We start from the raw sequence: 19,096 nt of genomic DNA, 5'->3' as shown, positions 1-19,096 counted from the left end.
GCCTGCTTCGAATTCTCTGTCTCCCTCTCTCTCTCGATCCCTCCTCCGCTAGTGCGCTCTCTCTCTCTCTCTCTCTCTCTCTCTCTCTCTCTCTCTCTCTCCCCCCAAAATAAATAAACATTAAAAAAAAAAAAAAAAGCTTCCAGACACTATGGTGCCAATGAAGATTATAGATTATATAAAGGGCGTGAGCTGTGTGATTAGCATAATCCAATTTGAAACTAGCATCCTAAAATTCTTTTTCATCTTGCAGTGCCTGCCACTGCCAGATGTTTCTCAGCTGGCAAAGATTAGCAGTGATGCCGACTGCACTATCAAAGTTTGCAGCTGTCGGTGGTTTTCCACTGTCCAGCACCCTTTGACATCTTAACTGAGGTCTCTCACTAATGAAGCGAGAGGAGAAAGTAGAACAACTACCACTCTTTTTTTTTTTTTTCAACGTTTTTTATTTATTTTTGGGACAGAGAGAGACAGAGCATGAACGGGGGAGGGGCAGAGAGAGAGGGAGACACAGAATCGGGAACAGGCTCCAGGCTCCGAGCCATCAGCACAGAGCCCGACGCGGGGCTCGAACTCACGGACCGCGAGATCGTGACCTGGCTGAAGTCGGACGCTTAACCGACTGCGCCACCCAGGCGCCCCCGAACAACTACCACTCTTGACAGAAGTTGTAGACTATTGATGCTGGGGACAAGTGAAAAGAAGAATCCACAGTGACAGCTTTAAACTGGGTTCTGGTTTTCTTAAAAGAGGTCTGTCCCTGTTTCGATGTATAAATGTAGCATTGGCATCCTGTCGCACGGTATTTTCTTTATCATTTTTTCAGAGTTAGAATTTGCCAGGGTGTGTGACCTGAACTGAGCGTCCAGGATGGCTTGGAAGATGGCTATATCCCTGACTGACTTATGCTATTTCAGTTTGCTGCATTCTTTTCTTATTCTTGGGTTTCTCCCCAGGAACTTAACTTTCTGCTTTCTCTTCCTCATTTGGCCCAAGAAAACCTCTCCCTCCTTTCCTCAGATTCAGAGGAAGACCAAGCCTCAAAGGCAATTTCTCCACCTACGATCTGGCTTTATTTGTGTGTAATAATCCGAGTGACTGAGTTACTAGTCATGGGCGAAGTGTATGTGCTTGTCTCCCGTTTACCTTTGCCTCTCAAATTAGGCTCTTAGCATTTGAGTCACTTCCACAGTCCAGATCTTCAGTTTCACGCTCGGTGGCCTGGTAAAGCCAAACTGCTTCTTGACAGGTAGTTGCTGGCGTAGAGTAGGCACTCAAATATTTGTTGAGCAAATGAGTGATGTTTACCATTTGCATGCCTCCTCTTCCCGGACACTTTTTGTTTTCTAGATTGATTTTTGCCTGGTTTTGTGTGTTCTAGTGTTTGGGGAAAACAGAAAAGAGCATCAGCCCCATGAGAAAGAACCTGCCCTATGGGCTAGTGAAGGGGCTCCATTTTTGCACATTTAAGGTGAAGGACCAGTTGAATCGTCTCCTTTAAATCACGTGTTGACTTCTCAAAAGAGGGAAGATATTTTTCTTTATGGCCTTCCACCACCTGCTATTCTAACCTGTAGTTTTGTTTCTGATTTGCCGTCTTGAGCGCTGGTGCTGCGGCAAGAACATGGTTAAGGAAAAGCAACATCTCCTGGTTGAGGAGGTGGGAAGAGTCACCTTGTAGCCTGCCCGCCTCTGCTTTGGCCCGTTTCCCCTTGCCTTCCCTCCTGCTCAGTACTTCTGTTTTCTAGTTTGTCTTCCATGGTCTGGTTGAGAGATACAAGCACTGGGTTAGAAACTGCAATATGTAAATGTATCAAACCAACACTTTGTCTGCCTTACACTTATGCAATATTATATGCCAATTATACCTCCATAAAAATAAATAATAAATAAAATTCCAATAATTACCTATTTCCCTTTTCTCTAAAACAGAGTATCGAAAGTGTGAACAGAAGATGACCTACATCAGTATCAGCTAGAATATTTATTTTAAAATGCAGATTCCTGGGGCATCTGGGTGGCTCAGTTGGTTAAGCATCCAACTCTTGATTTCAGCTGAGGTCATGATCTCCTGGTTTGTGAGTTTGAGCCCCACATTGGGCTCTGCTCTGTCAGCATGGAGCCTGATTGTGATTCTCTGTCTCCTCTCTCTCTGCCCCTCCCCCACTCATGTGTGTGAGCGCTCTCTCTCTCTCTCTCTCTCTCTCTCTCTCTCTCTCTCTCAAAAATAACTAAACTTTTAAAACTGCACATTTCTAAGTTCTCTGCTGATCTGCTGATCATAGGTCTTAGGAAATGAGGGTCAGGGGTCTGCAGGTTTTTCTTTTTTTAATGTTTATGTAATTTTGGTTGAGAGACTGCAAGCTGGGGAAGGGCAGAGAGAGAGAGAAGAAGACAAAGAATCTGAAGCAGGCTCCATTCTCTCAGCACAGAGCCCGATGTGGGGCTCATGAACTGTGAGATCATGACTTGAGCTGAAGTTAGACGCTTAACCAACTGAGCCAGTCAGGTGCCCAGTAGAACCCTAGGCATTTATATTACACTCTTACTTTTGAGACTCAGCTGCCCTTAACTATCAATGCATAAGGTCCAAATGGGAAAATTAAATAAAAGACAATTCCAAATGCTTATACCTCATTCACAAATCTTTCCACTTTACCATAAAAAGGCTTTTAAAAATGTGATCACCACATAGAACTATGAACAGCGTTTAAAAATTAAGTGAAGGGCACTGATTAAATTGTTTGATGGCCATAACTACTGTTGAAAGACAAAGGTGTTTTTTTTTTTTTAATTTCTTTGGAAAACAATCATTTGAGAACTATTATTTTTGCTTTTCCTTTGTTCTCAATTTTTATATCTTTTTGTGTGGACATCTGTGCCACTTTCTTCCTCCCTCCCTCCCTTTCTTTCTCCTTCCCTCTTCTTTTCCATGACTCTTTCTATTTTCTATAGCAATGCCTACCTTATGATATCATCTTTAGAACTTAGGAGCATGATGTCATTAAATGAATGATTGTTGCAGTCAGAACTTCCCCTGAGACTTACCAGCTGGATGATAGTAGACAGATTGCTTAACATCCCTCAGTTCCTGTTGTTTCAACAGAGCACTTACCTTGTAGTACTGTTGGGAGATCTGAATGAGACTTATGTGTGTACAGTGCTTAACGGAGATCCTAGCAGGCATTACTCAACTGTTGGTTTTTGTGGTTATGAATTACAATGGCCACTTGGGAAAGGATGTGTTAAAGAGAAAAGTCAAGTCCTTAAGTTAGGAGACCTATGAATATTGTGATGGTTGTTAAGTTCTAAAGAGATAAAGTTGAGTCAGACTTGATGGCTGCCCTCAAGCTGTTGACAGTCTTGTAGGAAAAGATAGATGTGTAATTACATCCATGAAATGTAGTGTGTGCAATGCTGTAAGACAGTGAAGGATTCAGTGGAACCACTAAGGAGGGAGTGATCAGTGTTTCCACGGCTTAGTCAGTTGCCTTGTTGTTAAGTGTATATATAGTGGGAAGAAATTTAAATAGTACCTTTGTTTCTTTCTATTTAAAATGGTACCCACATCATGCCCTGACTCAAGCAAGTCTTTATGTACAGTAGAAAAAGCTGTCACTGAGCACTGGGTGTTGTATGGAAACCAATTTGACAGTAAATTTCATATTAAAAAATAAAAAATAATAAATAATAAAAAAAAAAAAAAGAAAAGAAAAAGCTGTCACTTCCTGGGGCACCTGGGTGGCTCAGTTGGTTAAGCAAGCTTCTGACTTCGGCTCAGGTCATGATCTCATGGTTTGTGAGTTCGAGCTCCATGTTGGGCTCTGTGCTGAGAGAGCCTGAAGCCTGTTTCAGATTCTGTGTCTCCCTCTTTCACTGTTCCTCCCCTGCCTGTGCTCTGTCTCTCAAACATAAATAAACATTTTAAAAAGTTTAAAAAAAAAAAAAGAAAAGAAAAAGCTGTCACTTCCTTGAGACACCCACTTCCATGCGATTGAGTACTGCTATAATAAATACAGAAACATACATGGATTACTAATACAGGTGCTGTTCAGTGTGCACCCTGTACAGCTATACAAGGCAACCCTATAACTACAATATTTATCTCACACTGACTGTCATTGTTTGGCAAAGAAAGTAATTAGGATAATTTTTTTCTGTTGTAGACTATGATCCTGAACCCATGACCTTGTCACCATCAGAGTCCTGGGGTGATGGTTATATTGTAGTTAGCTGGGTGAGATTGCTCTCATCATTTAGCAGTTGGACTGACATGTTGACTGAACATGTCCTAAAGTGGACAGAAGATATCTGAGTAAAGCACCTAATAAACGATTCCTTCCCACAGGACTGTTGTGAAGGGCAGGGACATAATGTGTAAGAAGTATATAACCTGTGATGTTCTTCTGTTATGTAGTATCTTGTCTCAGACATTTTGAATGTGATGGCAGATTCATTAAAAATAATCTGACAGAGCATACAGTAAAAACAAATTAGGAATTATGAATCACATCTTTGTATCCTTCTCCCTTGTGTTTGCTGTCTATAGTTGATACCCCAGATCCCTATGTGGAACTTTTCATCTCCTCAACCCCTGACAGCAGGAAGAGAACAAGACACTTCAATAATGACATAAACCCAGTGTGGAATGAGACCTTTGAATTTATTTTGGATCCTAATCAGGAAAATGTTTTGGAGGTCAGTGAATCATTTGTGGACTGTTCAATGGTCATAATTCATGTTGAAGTTGGTGCCTGAGCTTTGTCCCTTCTCTTCAGTTGGGTGTAGTTGGAGTCCAGCTGTGCAGCATGGCACACTAGGCTCCAGATGGTGCCCCCCAGGTGATGTGACACCCCCCCCCCCGCCCGGGTGATGGGAAGGTCCAGTGGAAAACACAAGAGTTAGGTAGGGCTGGGAAGAATCGTTTATCCTCCTTGAGTGCTTTGGAGAAAACATTTTCTGTTATAAAGAGAAAAGTCCAAGTATAACAGAATAACCCTACTGTCAATTGATTGTGACTTTAAGGTAACTTAAGGTTTCTAACTTAAAATCATTAACTTTCAATGAAGTTAAAATAGATCATTTCCAAAATGGTTGCATGGGTTTTCTACATTAATTTATTTCTCATACTCCAAAATAGCATTTCCCCTGAGAGGGGATAAAGTCCCATTTTTGAAAGCATGATAATGAAGACGTCAATCAGGAAAATGAAAAAAAATTATTATTTTAGTAGCAAATGTGTCTGAAAGAAAAGACAAAGTATTATAACAAAGCTGAATGTTGAGGACCTCAAATGATTATTAAAGATCGTTTGAAAACTTTCATTTATTGATTGTGGTGGAGATTTTAGATATAATTTCCAAAGATCCAAGAGAAATTGTGTTCTTGTGCTTTACCTTTTAATGTCTACAGGTCACATTAATGGATGCCAATTACGTCATGGATGAAACTCTAGGAACAGCAACATTCCCCATATCCTCTATCAGAGTGGGAGAGAAGAAAGAGGTTCCTTTTATTTTCAACCAAGTAAGCAACACAACAGGATTATTTTTCAACCCTATGTCAGATAAAAATCTCTTTATTCTGGAATTTTATTTCTTTGTTTGTTTGAATGTTTGTGTTTTAAAGAGGAAAATTTTGTTTTCCCTTTTACTTCTTATACTAATCTTTTTATTGTTTTGATATTTATAGACTTTGGTTGAGGTATCACAGTAAATACTATTAAGACATCAATCTCTGTTGTTGCTCTCAGTGAGGCAATGACTTTGGATCCCACTGGCAGGTCTAACAAAACTTTTGGGAAGATGAAAGAAGATATGAAATCTGAAAGGAATAGCAGAGAAGAGAGAATGAGGGAGTGAACTCAGAAAACTATTGGGACGTCCAAACTGTTCCAAAATTACATGCTTAGTAATAAATTAAGCCTCTGTGGAGGATCTGTCTCAAATAATCCTCAAACAATTAGGGCTGAAGCAATGAAAGGTCAACAGGAATAGTCTTGGGGTTTTTATTCTCTTTATAATGCTAGGTTTGCTGCGTTTCTGAAATTTCAACAATTTAGGAACAATAAAGCCTTAGAAAAATTATCACTACAGAGCAAACATTGGATTTTGAATTTTATAAGAAACTAATTTAATACTTTACAGTGAGAAATGTAAACAACTGGTGGACAAGTATGCAGGGACTGGTTAATGTATTAATTTCTTATTGGGGGAGGCTCTGTTTTTGCTCATTCTTGGAATGACTTCAAATTGCTGTCTTCACTCAAACCTACCTATTCCTTAAGTCTCACCTCCCTAGCCATTGCTATCCCAAGTGACCTCCTCCTTCTCCGAACTCCTAAGATAATTATCTGTGGTATTCATTGGGACTGAATCATTTAAATCATTCAGGTGCTCACCTCCCTCCCTCTCCCCGTACACTAAAATCCTATAGGTCAGGAATACTAGTTATGCATGTCCAATTACAGAGTTAATACATAGGGTATACTTCTTGAATGAGGGTATACCGGTTTAGAAACCAACTCAAGCCCAAAGGGCCACCTGGCCAGTTCATGCAATCAGAGCAGCCCAGGTGCCTGAGGACACTCTAGTTACGCACTCTCTGCCGACTCCCTGAGCTGCTTCTGGAAGCATGTCTTCTGTATGTCTTAATCCAGTGCCAAGAGATACACAGCCCACAGTTCTGTTGACTTTTTGAAGTTATTTCGTTCATCCCTCTTGCAAATGTTTATGGAAGTGCCCTGTGTACCAGCCATAGTGTTCTGTGCGAGGAATATAAGAAAGAACAAGACACAGGAGGCTTTTCCCTCAGTTGTCTTTCTGTGGGGCGGAGGTGAGGTAGGGGTGGAAATAGGAAGCAGGCTTAGGAGATGTGAACGTGATGAAATGAAACCACCATCCAGTGAGATAAGCATCAATGAGGAATGTGCAGAGTATGGTAGGAAGACAGAATAAAGACAGACTGTGTTGGGGGAGGAAGCCAGGGATGGCTGCGTATGAGTAGGTGATTTTGAATAGACTGAACAGTGAACATGGTGATTTAATCCCTCGGCATTTGAAGCCAGGCTATTTGGTGTTGAAATGCCAGCTCTGTCCCTTACTATCTGTTTTATCCTGGTCAAATCACTTAGCTCTTCTGTGCCTCGATTTGCTCATCTGTCAAATGGAGATAATATCTCATATGATTAGATGAGTTAATTTTATTTATATAGTTGTATAATATATAATGTATATTATGTATACATGTATTTTAAATATATTTAGATATAATTATATATTTAATATAGATTTATATAAAAATATAAATATTTATAGATTTATAGATTTATATAGATTTACATATGTTATTTGTATATATTTATATATTTATGTATTTAATTATTATAATTATTTAATTATACTCTTATACACTTTAGTACATAAGGTATAGATTAAAAGTTACTTCTTTTATGTATTTATTAAGTATATAATTTATTACATATTAAATATGTAATGGTGCTTGGTTATAGAACTATATATCAATACTGTATGCACATGGATGTATCCATACATACACATAGTGCTTAGAACACATTAAGCTCTATATAAATGCAAAGGCATGTAGTCTTGAAAGAAGAAAGCAAGTTGGGGCCTGGCAAGTCACAAGGCTTGGCAGGCACACGTTGATGAGCCGTGGGTAAACTTTAAAGATGGTCGAGGCTAACATCCCCCGACCTTCCTAAGGCATGTTGCTGGAGTTGGTTCTTAATAAACGTTTGCTGAGAGCTTTGTAAGCATGGATTGGCCTTCCCAAAGTATGCTTTTCCCCCTCTTCAGTCTGATTATAAGAGAAAATATTGTAGGGAAACATGCATTTCCTCTCCTCCTGTCATTTCCTATGGTTAGCTGTGTAACCTCCGGGCTCTAAAAAAGACTCTCTACATTCCTGAATTTAAAGTAGCTTACATAATTATTTTCTTAAGTGTGCCTGAGAAAACAGTTGGCCAAGCAGCTTTTTTTTTTTTTTTTTACATCACTCTGTTCTTAAGAGTCCTTTGCAGTTTTTATCTGAAGGACAGTTGTTTGAGTTAGTGACCTGTAATGGTAGAGGGGAGAAAGGTGAATGCGCACCACAGGTTGGAGAGCCCCTGTCTTCTCCAGATCATGTGGTGTGCCCTATGCAAGCTGTCTAGCCTTGCCTCACCTCTGAACCAGACCTTTCAGAGGAATGTGGGCTTCTTTCTACAGTGTTCACAGAGGTGAGAGGGAGCAGACTGGGAGGATATAATGTGGGAAAATAGACTTTTAAACAATTCTTGAAGATGATCATGGCAAAGTAATCAAAAAAAAAAAAAAAAAAGAGAAAGAGAGATAGAGAACACATATTTCCAGCCAAGACATTAGCAAAAACTTCTTCAAAATTCCCAACGTCCATACTGAGTCAACATACAGTGATTTCTGTGGCCAGCGGCCAGCTAGAGAAAGAACAAGAGCCTCTAAATGGAGAGTGCCAGATTCCCAAGGAGCCTACTCTGCCCACTCAGGGCAGAAACTGGGAATTAGGAGCCCCATTCTCTGATTTTCTCTAGGTCACTAATTTCGCTGTACAATGTTTGAGTTGCCACTCTTTCTGTCTTATTTTCTTCATCTCTAAAAGAGAGGTTTTGATTAACATATTTCTAAGACCATTTCTAATTTATAAAATTTTGTGATCTAGAAAGAATACCTTTTTTCATATGACCTTTTTATTCAAACATTTTTAATTCTTTCCATATTGTGTCCATGGACACAAAATAATAATAATGCAGTAATAAAAATCCTTCATTTTGTGCCCACCTGGGGATGCCAAAAAAAAATCTTTATTATGTGATTTTGAAATACTGACCCGTCAGTAGATTATTTTTCAGTATGAGAATTTGAGCAGCTAAAATTTTGCAGCTAACGCTTTGCTAAATGTTAAGAAAACTACAAGAAGTTCGTTTTCAAGGAATTAATAAGCTGGAAAGGAGTAGACATTCGCGTGTAAACTGGTAAGTAATATAATAATTAGTGGCATGAGGAATCTCTTCATTAATTTACTTACTTAGGTGTTATTAAACACTTGTTATGTTCTAGACAGTATTGCAGGTGGTGGGCAAATGGTAGAGGACCTGACAGATGATGTTCTGGTTTCCAGTGAGCCTGTATTCTATGGGGGAGGTAAATAGGCAACAAAACCAAAAGGATAATCAGCAGAACATCAGCTCGAGATAAATACTGTGAAGAAAATAGAGGGATGTGACAGGGAATAGTTGGTGGCAACTAATGTTTCTGTCAGGGAAGGCCTTTCTAAAGCATTAGATTTTTTTTCTCTGAATTTTATTATAAAAATCTTCCAGCATGTACAAAGTTGGAAGATTTGAAAAACTGCCACGTAGACTCTACAATTAACATTTTGCTGTATTTACTTTGCCACATAGCTCTCCATCTACCTATCCATCAAACTATTTTGATGCATTTGGAAACAAACTGCAGGCAACAAATGTTTTACCCCTAAACACTTTAGCATTTCATTAACTAGAGTTTAGTATTTGCATAATATAGTTTTAAGTGCCAACAAGTGTGGACAATATGTACAATGAGAGTTATAAGAAGGAATTACTCATTCATTCATTCATTTCACACATAACCATTGAATACCTACTGTGTGGCAGACAGTTTTTAGGCACCACTTCTTCAGCAGAGAACAAAACAACAAGAATCCCTACCCTTATGGAACTTATATTCTTTTTTTTCAATATATGAAGTTTATTGTCAAATTGGTTTCCATACAACACCCAGTGCTCATCCCAAAAGGTGCCCTCCTCGATACCCATCACCCACCCTCCCCTCCCTCCCACCCCCATCAACCCTCAATTTGTTCTCAGTTTTTAACAGTCTCTTATGCTTTGGCTCTCTCCCACTCTAACCTCTTTTTTTTTTTTTCCTTCCCCTCCCCCATGGGTTTCTGTTAAGTTTCTCAGGATCCACATAAGAGTGAAAGCATATGGTAACTGTCTTTCTCTGTATGGCTTATTTCACTTAGCATCGCACTCTCCAGTTCCATCCACGTTGCTACAAAGGGCCAGATTTCATTCTTTCTCATTGCCACGTAGTACTCCATTGTGTATATAAACCACAATTTCTTTATCCATTCGTCAGTTGATGGACATTTAGGCTCTTTCCATAATTTGGCTATTGTTGAGAGTGCTGCTAGAAACATTGGGGTAAAAGTGCCCTTATGCATCAGTACTCCTGTATCTCTTGGGTAAATTCCTAGCAGTGCTACTGCTGGGTCATAGGGTAGGTCTATTTTTAATTTTCTGAGGAACCTCCACACTGTTTTCCAGAGTGGCTGCACCAATTTGCATTCCCACCAACAGTGCAAGAGGCTTCCCGTTTCTCCACATCCTCTCCAGCATCTATAGTCTCCTGATTTCTTCATTTTGGCCCCTCTGACTGGCGTGAGGTGATATCTGAGTGTGGTTTTGATTTGTATTTCCCTGATGAGGAGCGACGTTGAACATTTTTGGAACTTATATTCTATTTAGTAAGAGAGACAAGAAGCAAGATAAGTAAGTAAAAGTTGCTTGTGTTAGATAATGATAGCAGTAAGTGCTGAATAAACCAGGGAAGGAAGAGAGGGGCATTTGTATATGTGGGTAAAGGGGGTTGCAAGTGCAGTTCCAAAAATGTGGCTAAGAAAACATCTCGGATGATATCGGGGGCAGAAGTTGTTCTGAGTAGAAAAGTCCTGAAGTGAAAGTTTGCCTGCCATGTTGAGTAACAGCAAAGAGGAGAATATGGCTGGAACACAGAGAAAGAGTAGCAGAGATTGTGGTAGGAGACGAGGGCAGGGAGGTGAAGGGGGATGGGGTTTCAGTGAGTTACTTACAGTGGATATCAATGGCTTAGGCTTGTCCTTAAAGGAAGGATGTGGTTGGATCACTAAAGGGATGGAAAGCCCTTCTGGTGGAGAGACTAGCCTGAGCCTTTGTTCATAGTCATGGGCCTAAATACGACAAGCATGTTCAGGAAACAGCGTCTAGACCAGTGTGATGGGAGTAGAGCATTCATGCGTGAGGGTAGAATGGGTACGCTGGGATCAAACTATAGCAGAGTTCAAATTTCAGATGTTAGATGTTGGAATTTGGATGTTTTCTTACCGACAGCAGTGAGTCATAGAAGGTTTTTGACCAGGTAATGGGGAATTTCGGGCAAACAGGATTTGGCTTCTTTCTCAGATGTATTAGTAAGCAACAAGTTAGTAGATAAAGAATGTTTACTACTGAAAACAAAAAGGTCTTTTTTTTTCCTTCCCCTCCCCCATAGGTTCCTGTTAAGTTTCTCAGGATCCACGTAAGAGTGAAACCATATGGTATCTGTCTTTCTCTGTATGGCTTATTTCACTTAGCATCACACTCTCCAGTTCCATCCACGTTGCTACAAAGGGCCATATTTCATTCTTTCTCATTGCCACATAGTACTCCATTGTGTATATAAACCACAATTTCTTTGCCCATTCATCAGTTGTGAGAGAGAGCCAAAGCATAAGAGACTCTTAAAAACTGAGAACAAACTGAGGGCTGATGGGGGGTGGGAGGGAGGGGAGGGTGGGTGATGGGTACTGAGGAGGGCACCTGTTGGGATGAGCACTGGGTGTTGTATGGAAACCAATTTGACGATAAATTTCATATATTTAAAAATAAATAAATAAATAAAGTTTGTAGGATGAAAAAAAAAGAAAACAAAAAGCAGACTACTTCTGTGGCAACAGACAGGTACGAGGAGTGCAGGGTGACTTGAGGAAAATGAGTGTGGCAGCAGCTATAATGCGTCCGTAGGAGTTGAAGGAGAGATTGCTTGTGGCAGTGAGGACCAGAGAAGTCGCAGAGTGGGAATTTACGGTAGATCTGGCCCTTCCCAAGACTGTGATTTGTCACTCCATTATTTATTTATTTGTTTATTTATTTATTTATTTATTTATTTATTTAATTTATTTATTTATCATTCTTCTCTTTATTGTTATTGTTGTTGTCATTATTATTATTATTATTATTATCATTAGAGAAGGCAATCTTAGAGCTGGGTCCACATTTTTTGTTTTCTAGCTGGCATTTAAGGTGAGGTTGTGTTCTTTGTAGAAACGTGTGATGGACAGTGTGATGCTAAGTGAAATAAGCCATACAGAGAAAGACAGATACCATATGTTTTCACTCTTACGTGGATCCTGAGAAACTTAACAGAAGACCATGGGGGAGGGGAAGAAAAAAAAAAAAGAGGTTAGAGAGGGAGGGAGCCAAAACATAAGAGAATCTTAAAAACTGAGAACAAACTGAGGGCTGATGGGGGGTGGGAGGGAGGGGAGGGTGCGTGATGGGTATTGAGGAGGGCACCTTTTGGGATGAGCACTGGGTGTTGTATGGAAACCAATTTGACAATAAATTTCATATATTGAAAAAATAATAATAAACAAATAAATAAAATAAGGTGAGGTTGTGTTTATTGGAATCACAAGTTGAGAGAGCATCAAAGTTGTCATCTGAGAGAAATTGGCAGGACCTGCTGTTTTTGACCCCCCAGCTCAGAGTCAGCCAGCCACTGCCTGGGTTGGAATCACAATTCTGTTAATTATTCGCCATGTGATGTTGGACAAGTAGTTTCTTTTTCTTTGCCATCCTCGTCTGTGAAACAGGGTTATACATAGTACCCACCTCTTAAGTTTGTGGTGATGGTTAAATTAATTGACGTATGGAAAGCTTTAGAACGGTGCCTGGCCCGGTAAGCACTAAATAAATATTAGATATTCTCATTATAATTATAACTGGCCAGATTTAATTATCTGTCATTTGGTTCACGGAACTGACTTAACTATGAAACATATTTGTTTGAACTTAGCAAAATGAACTTATTTGTATATACAGGTAGAGCCTATAAGTTTCGTGATCATTTGTTTTAAGACAGTTCAAAAATGCTCTAGTCACCTGTTACTAAATAGATCAAGTGTGGCTGTGGGTTACAGAATCCTGTTTTAAAGTGGGAAGATATAACGTCTTCAGAATTTAGTGTGTTTTGTGTAAACAAAGTAGCCCACTTCAAGAGGATCGTAAAAATGCTGAGATTTTGAAGTAAGATATTTATTCTTTTTATTTCCTAGACAAAATTAGTTTGTTTAGGCCAATACTCTGAGGAAGGTGGCCTCTAAGTTTACATGGTATGGTGTTTTTATTTGCCATCTTTACTTAGCTATTAGTGGTATTATTTAAAAATAGCCATGTCTCATGACTGCTGTGGTATCTAGTTCTGGCTGATTGCTTTCTTTGATTATTGCTTATTCATGATTGCAAACTTGAAAATGCAAGAGGTAGTTCTATAGAAGAGATAGTGACAAAGCTTTTTAAAAAAATGGTAGTGTTGATGCTGAGTTCAGAATAAGTTAGTGTCAGGATGATTTCTTTGGAAAACCATGTATTGATGTGTGAAGACTATAATTTAGCTAAGTGAATGAGACAAAGCAAAGTTTGGAAAGGAAACAAGAGAAGTATATACTTTGATGAGTAGTCTGGGGGATCTTTGGCTAAGATGTGAATGTCATCAGTTGGATGCAGGTCAGAGTTCAAACACAGGCCAAATAATTCCTGGCTTTAAAAGAGAATGCATTTTTATTTTGAGATGCTATCAATGGAAACATATGTGAGTCTTTTTTTGACATTTTCACAAGACAACTTTTAAATTATAAGGCACTTTAGAATGTTCTTGTATCCCTGGGTGTCCTCTACTGGACCTAAGTTCCATCAGGTTCCATCAAGGAGTAGAACACATTCACCTTAATTACCATTGCATACCTAGCCTGATACAGATTAGATGCTTGAATCATTTTTGGATGAATGGATTAATGAATGTACTTATGGGAAATACAGAGAATCTAGGAACTGCTCAGACAGGAATAATGAAAGTAAATTAAGTTTAAAAAAAAAAAACAACTAGAGTCTGGGAAATTCCCATTTGGAGAAAAAGAGAGAATGCTTGGTTTAGTAACAGTGCTCTTGGAAGTCAGGTTTAGAATTTCCAATGTCCACGTAAGGAAAAGGGACCTTAAAGGAAGGAAAGAGACATCATCCTCAGATGAAAGGAGGAAAGCTGCGTGATGGAGTGGAACATGATTAGGGGAAATAGTGTATTTTTTTAATCTTTCAAATCTTTTAAGACTTGAAATCTGTGATATTTGGTGGAGGGTGGGGGGCGTGGGACACAGTTATCCTGAATTCTTGGGTGAATGGATTCGATGATTCCTGGTAGTAAATGCTAATTTTATTTTCTTAAGAAATCATATATGTTACCAGACTTACTGTGGTGATCATTTTGCAATATATATAAATATTGAATCATTATGCTATATACCTGAAACTAATGTTAAATGTCAATTATATCTCAGTTAAAAAAATAAACAAACGTTAGTTTTTCGTTATTAAAAATCAGACACATTTGAAAAAGTGATGTTAGCAGTATCTCATTCCATTTTAAAAGTGCAAAATTTATCTGGAGGGGGTCTGGCTTGTATTGGTGGGATTGTAATTTCTGCTTCACACTTGAGTTGCCTCTTGTTAGATCCACACCCGGTTCCTTCTTCACTGGATAGAGTGACAGTGTATGGAAACATGATTCTTAGTGCAAGTGGCCCTTATTTCTTAAATATAACTTTATGTTTCTTGTACAGGTCAGTTATACAGAGACAAAGCAGAACATATTTTATAATTCAAACAATGTAAATGATTATTGAAACTACTTGGTGATTAGTTGCTGTTTTAGTCTGCTAAGGGGGAGAAAAAGAGTACCTGACTCGGGAGGGATCAGAATTCAATATAATGTTTTATTGAAAGTGAAGGTTGTAAATGCTAGAGTATGTTAATAAGAAAAATGCAGGGGCGCCTCGGTGGCTCAGTCGGTTGAACGTCCAACTTCGCCTCAGGTCATGATCTCGCAGCTCGTGAGTTCGAGCCCCACATCAGGCTTTGTGCTGACAGCTCGGAGCCCTGGGACCCGCTTCAGATTCTGTGCCTCCCTCTCTCTCTGCCCCAACCCACTCACATTCTGTCTCTGTCTCTCTCAAAAATAAATAAACATTTTTTAAAAAAATTTAAGAAAAGGCAGAGTGCATTTGGAGAGCTCTTTACCAATAGGGTAGGTTCTTAAGTTTAAAATCATTTGTCTGCATCTCTTTGTGATAATTTTAAACAACCTCTCTCATGCCAAGCACTATGTTTGTTGCTTTCGCTTTATCATTTCAGAATGACCCTGGAAAGTTTGCAAGGGGATTAGTGGATTAGATACTTTTAAAACATTATTTTTAAGTTTAAAATGGCTTCTCTATATAGGTTCTTTCCTCTGGGCCCACACCCCCTCCCCACGCTGAACATCTCCTGTTGTAGCATGTAACATTGCTTTCCACTGTGGAATTCAAAGGTGAGATTGTTGTTTTCCACAAGAATGGACAATGAGCACAGCCTGCTTCTTACATTTATAATTCCTAGAAGAGGTGAAGTTCTTCTTCTTTGTCTGGCTCCTAGCTAAGCGTTATGGGGTTGGGGAGAGCCAGCCAGACGGGGTCACCTTTCTTCAACTTACCTTGGTGGTGCCAGCAATGTGGAAGACTGTGATGCAAAGCTGCTTCGTGCAGTGGGTGGGAAGGAATTTACAATACTTGTTTCATGCCTCACAGGAAGTACATGCTTTTGTGGCTATTGCATCCGAATGACATGTTTCAGGTAAAAGGTGCGGAGAGATTGTAAATGTCAGTCTTCATGGCATGTCTGAGCATGGCACGTCAAGTGGGAGAGTTTAAAATTTCCTCCAGATTGTGGGTGATCCACTTGGGCAACATGAGGAAGTGAAGATCCCCATCCATGTGGCAAGTCCCTCCACACCATATTCTGTAATATTGCCAATGGCAGGAAAATCCTGTGTCTTCCTTTCTCTCATCCTGCCTTCACTTAAGGATTCTTATCAGTCAGTCAAAGATTATGAATGTCTCAGCCAAGAAGTGCTATGGCTGGATGTGTAAGGGACATTCTGAAGACCAATGTGACCATAAACATAGCACAGTTGATTTTCCTTTTACTTATTAAGTTGGCATTAGATATATCCAGGCACTGAATATCTTACCGTACAAATTGCTTAGGGACCTTCCAGTTGGGAAGTCTGTCATGACGTGGCACATTGGACTAGGAAGCCCATTCCAGCTCAAAATCTTTCCATTTGTTAGAAAACTGCACAATGAGTTGTAATGTTGTTCTTTTAGTTTCCATTCTCCCATGGTGTTTTTGCCCTCTGGAAATGAAAACAGTAAATCTAGTCTTATTTTAATACCAGCTTTCATGTATTCGGGGGCATGAGGGAGGGTAGAAAACAGACTTATGTTTTTACCCACGTCTTGTTTTTCTCACTAAATATCCAGAGCAAGCTCATTCAATATAAAGTTTTCCAAGCCCTCTTTAGGAAAGACTCCATTTGAAATTTAGAAATGGGGAATAGACATGATGTGTCGGGATGTGGTCTGAGCGGTGCTACTAACATTGATAGAACAGACTAGAGTTACAGTAATTGTTTAGAAGCCAGTCACCTTTTTTAAGAATTTTTTTTAAATGTTTATTTATTTTTGAAAGAGACAGAGCATGAGCGGGGGAGGGCAGAGAGAGAGGGAGACACAGAATCCGAAGCAGGCTCCAGGCTCCAAGCTATCAGCACAGAGCCCGATGTGGGCCTTAAACTCATGAACCATGAGATCATGGCCTGAGCCTAAGTCAGATGCTGACCTGACTGGGCCACCCAGGTGCCCCAAACCACTCATCTTTTTGACTTATAACTGAACTATGATTCATCTGGGCATGTGGAATTCTACTTGTACTGGGATTCTTGATTATTTTGATAACTGCAAAGTGATATTGATATGTTGCTTTGATGAGTAAAGGTTCATAGGACTTCATAGGAACGGCTGTCTGTGTTACACCAGCCCATGATTTTATGTTTAGTAGCGATGGAATGTTTCTTAACAAGAAAAGACTGCCTTATGTGCTCCCTCACACACACATGCACAGTAATTCAGCAGATATTGATTATGTCTCATATGCCAAACCCTGCAATGAACTAGTAATAGAGAGCTATATAAAATAGATACATATAAGATACATATAAATACATATAAAATAGATCTATATAGGATAGATACAGTTTAGTGGGAGAGGCAAATTCTTGTACAGATGATTTCCATACCTTTTTCTTACTCATAAAATCCAGTGCTGAGAATTATCCGTGAACTTATTTTAACCTTTTGGAAAGCTCCTTCTGGTTTGTTTTTTTCCATCTTCCAAAACCAAACAGAACAAAGCCAGTAATCTATAGCATTTTGTGTTGCTTCTAAAAATGCCGTCTTCACCTTTTAAGAGACATATCTGAGTTCTGGTCTGTTTGAAGATATTGGAAAGGTTCACTCTAACTATATTCTATGGTAACTGATATGATAAAAATAATAGTACTATTTTATAATTATGCAGCAATCTTCAAAACATTTTCTCAATTGGTTCTCAAGACAGTCTAAAATTACATTATTCATAACTAATGGCAGGGATAGTACAGAGAATGTCTTTTATACAACAGAATTATAGTCCCTGGAGAGATACCTTTTAATACCCCTTTTTCTCTTTGGATATTAATCACTCTCTTTTCCATTAGACTAAAATTGGCTCATTGGCAGGATAGAGTCCTCCCAGAAATGTGGTTAGCTCACAGAGTGTTGGAAAATGAAAACCTGAGTCCCACCTCCCATTTGTAGATGTTTCTTGAGCTAACCACAGTTGGCTGGCCCCTGGTCCTGCTGCCACCTTGGATAGGTGTTCTGTCTCCAGTCAATGACAGCCCACATTTGTCACAAATGCACACGTGTGAATTTTCACCCAGGCTTTCTTTAACCTCCTGACCACTTCTGCCTCTGTCTGGAGGCCCGGGGACAGCTCCTGAATAACAGGCAGAATATCTTCATAGTTTTTTAGGACTCAGGCAATTTTTCAAAAATGTTTTATTATTTTGAGAGAGAGGGGGTGTGAAGTGCGCACACACACGGGAGTATGGGAGAGGGAGAGAGAGAGAATCCCAAGCAGGCTCTGCGTGGTCAGTGCAGAATCCAACATGGGGCTCGACCCTGTGAGCCCCATGAGATCATGACCTGAGCCACTGAACACTTAGGGGCACCTGGGAGGCTCAGTCGGTTAGGTATCCGAGGCTGAGGTCATGCTCTTACGGTTCATGGGTTCGAGCCCCACGTCAGGCTCTGTGCTGACAGCTCAGAGCCTGGAGCCTGCTTTGGATTCTGTGTCTCCCTTTGTCTCTGCTCTGCCCCCACTCATGCTCTGTCTCTCTCTCAAAAATAAGTAAGCATTAAAAAAAAAAAAAAGTCGGACACTTAACTGACTAGCTACCCAGGTGCCCCTAGAGCTCAGGCAATTTTTATGTCTCATCCATAATGACTGCAGAATTCAACTACCTCCTTTTAGTGAAGGAGGAAAACAACTATGCAGAAGCAATTCTTATGTTTACTAAAATGACTGATTAAATAGATTTATATCATTAAAAATAGCAAAAACATGTATTTATTGATGTACATCCATGAAGCTATGTTACTTTTATCTTTAGGACTCTTTTAGGTTAAAAACAATCTGGCACTCAAAAATGGTTTTGACTTTGCATTATATATAATACACATCCATTTTATGACCGAATCTGATGAATATATCTGTTCTAGGTCACTGAAATGTTTCTGGAAATGTCTCTTGAAGTTTGGTAAGTGCATTTATTTCATTGGGTGGAAAATATTGTGATTCACTCACTATCTTATTTTAATTGTTAAGGGTCCACTTTTAAAATAAGAAATAATTCTGAGAGCTTTTGAACATAAAAAACACATTAAATAAACTTTTCTTTAGCTCTTCCCTAATAGCTATGGCATTAAAAAATAATAAATTTTGTATCTTTGCTTACTTTTCCTGGTAGTTTTTATCAGGTCAATAAGGGCTTTTAGAAAGAGTCCTCCCTCTGGTTTACTTCCC

General features: G+C 39.3%; 1 protein-coding gene and 1 long non-coding RNA gene across 6 annotated transcripts in view; one reads left to right on the top strand and one right to left on the bottom strand.

Moving 5' to 3' along the window:
• The window catches only part of PLA2G4A (phospholipase A2 group IVA), a 160,003-nt gene that overhangs the window by 63,202 nt on the left and 77,705 nt on the right, over positions 1-19,096 (top strand). For 4 of the 5 annotated variants that reach the window (XM_058701814.1, XM_058701816.1, XM_058701815.1 and 1 more), the window contains 3 exons: positions 4,550-4,698; positions 5,413-5,526; positions 18,793-18,830. In XM_058701814.1, coding sequence (XP_058557797.1) covers positions 4,550-4,698; positions 5,413-5,526; positions 18,793-18,830 — 301 coding nt within the window. The remainder of the gene's footprint in view (positions 1-4,549; positions 4,699-5,412; positions 5,527-18,792; positions 18,831-19,096) is intronic. The other variant, XM_058701818.1, reaches the window with a different exon arrangement.
• Positions 1,046-3,620, bottom strand: LOC131496333 (uncharacterized). The gene is made up of 2 exons (XR_009254439.1): positions 3,537-3,620; positions 1,046-1,763 (listed from the first exon to the last, which is right to left on the bottom strand). It is a non-coding gene; the product is annotated as an uncharacterized LOC131496333 (long non-coding RNA).

The sequence above is a fragment of the Neofelis nebulosa genome, chromosome 15 (assembly GCF_028018385.1).
Source record: "Neofelis nebulosa isolate mNeoNeb1 chromosome 15, mNeoNeb1.pri, whole genome shotgun sequence".
In the NCBI taxonomy this organism is placed as follows: Eukaryota; Metazoa; Chordata; class Mammalia; order Carnivora; family Felidae; genus Neofelis; species Neofelis nebulosa.
The sequence above is the reverse complement of the archived record's forward strand: the minus strand, read 5'-3'. Positions and strand labels throughout refer to the sequence as shown.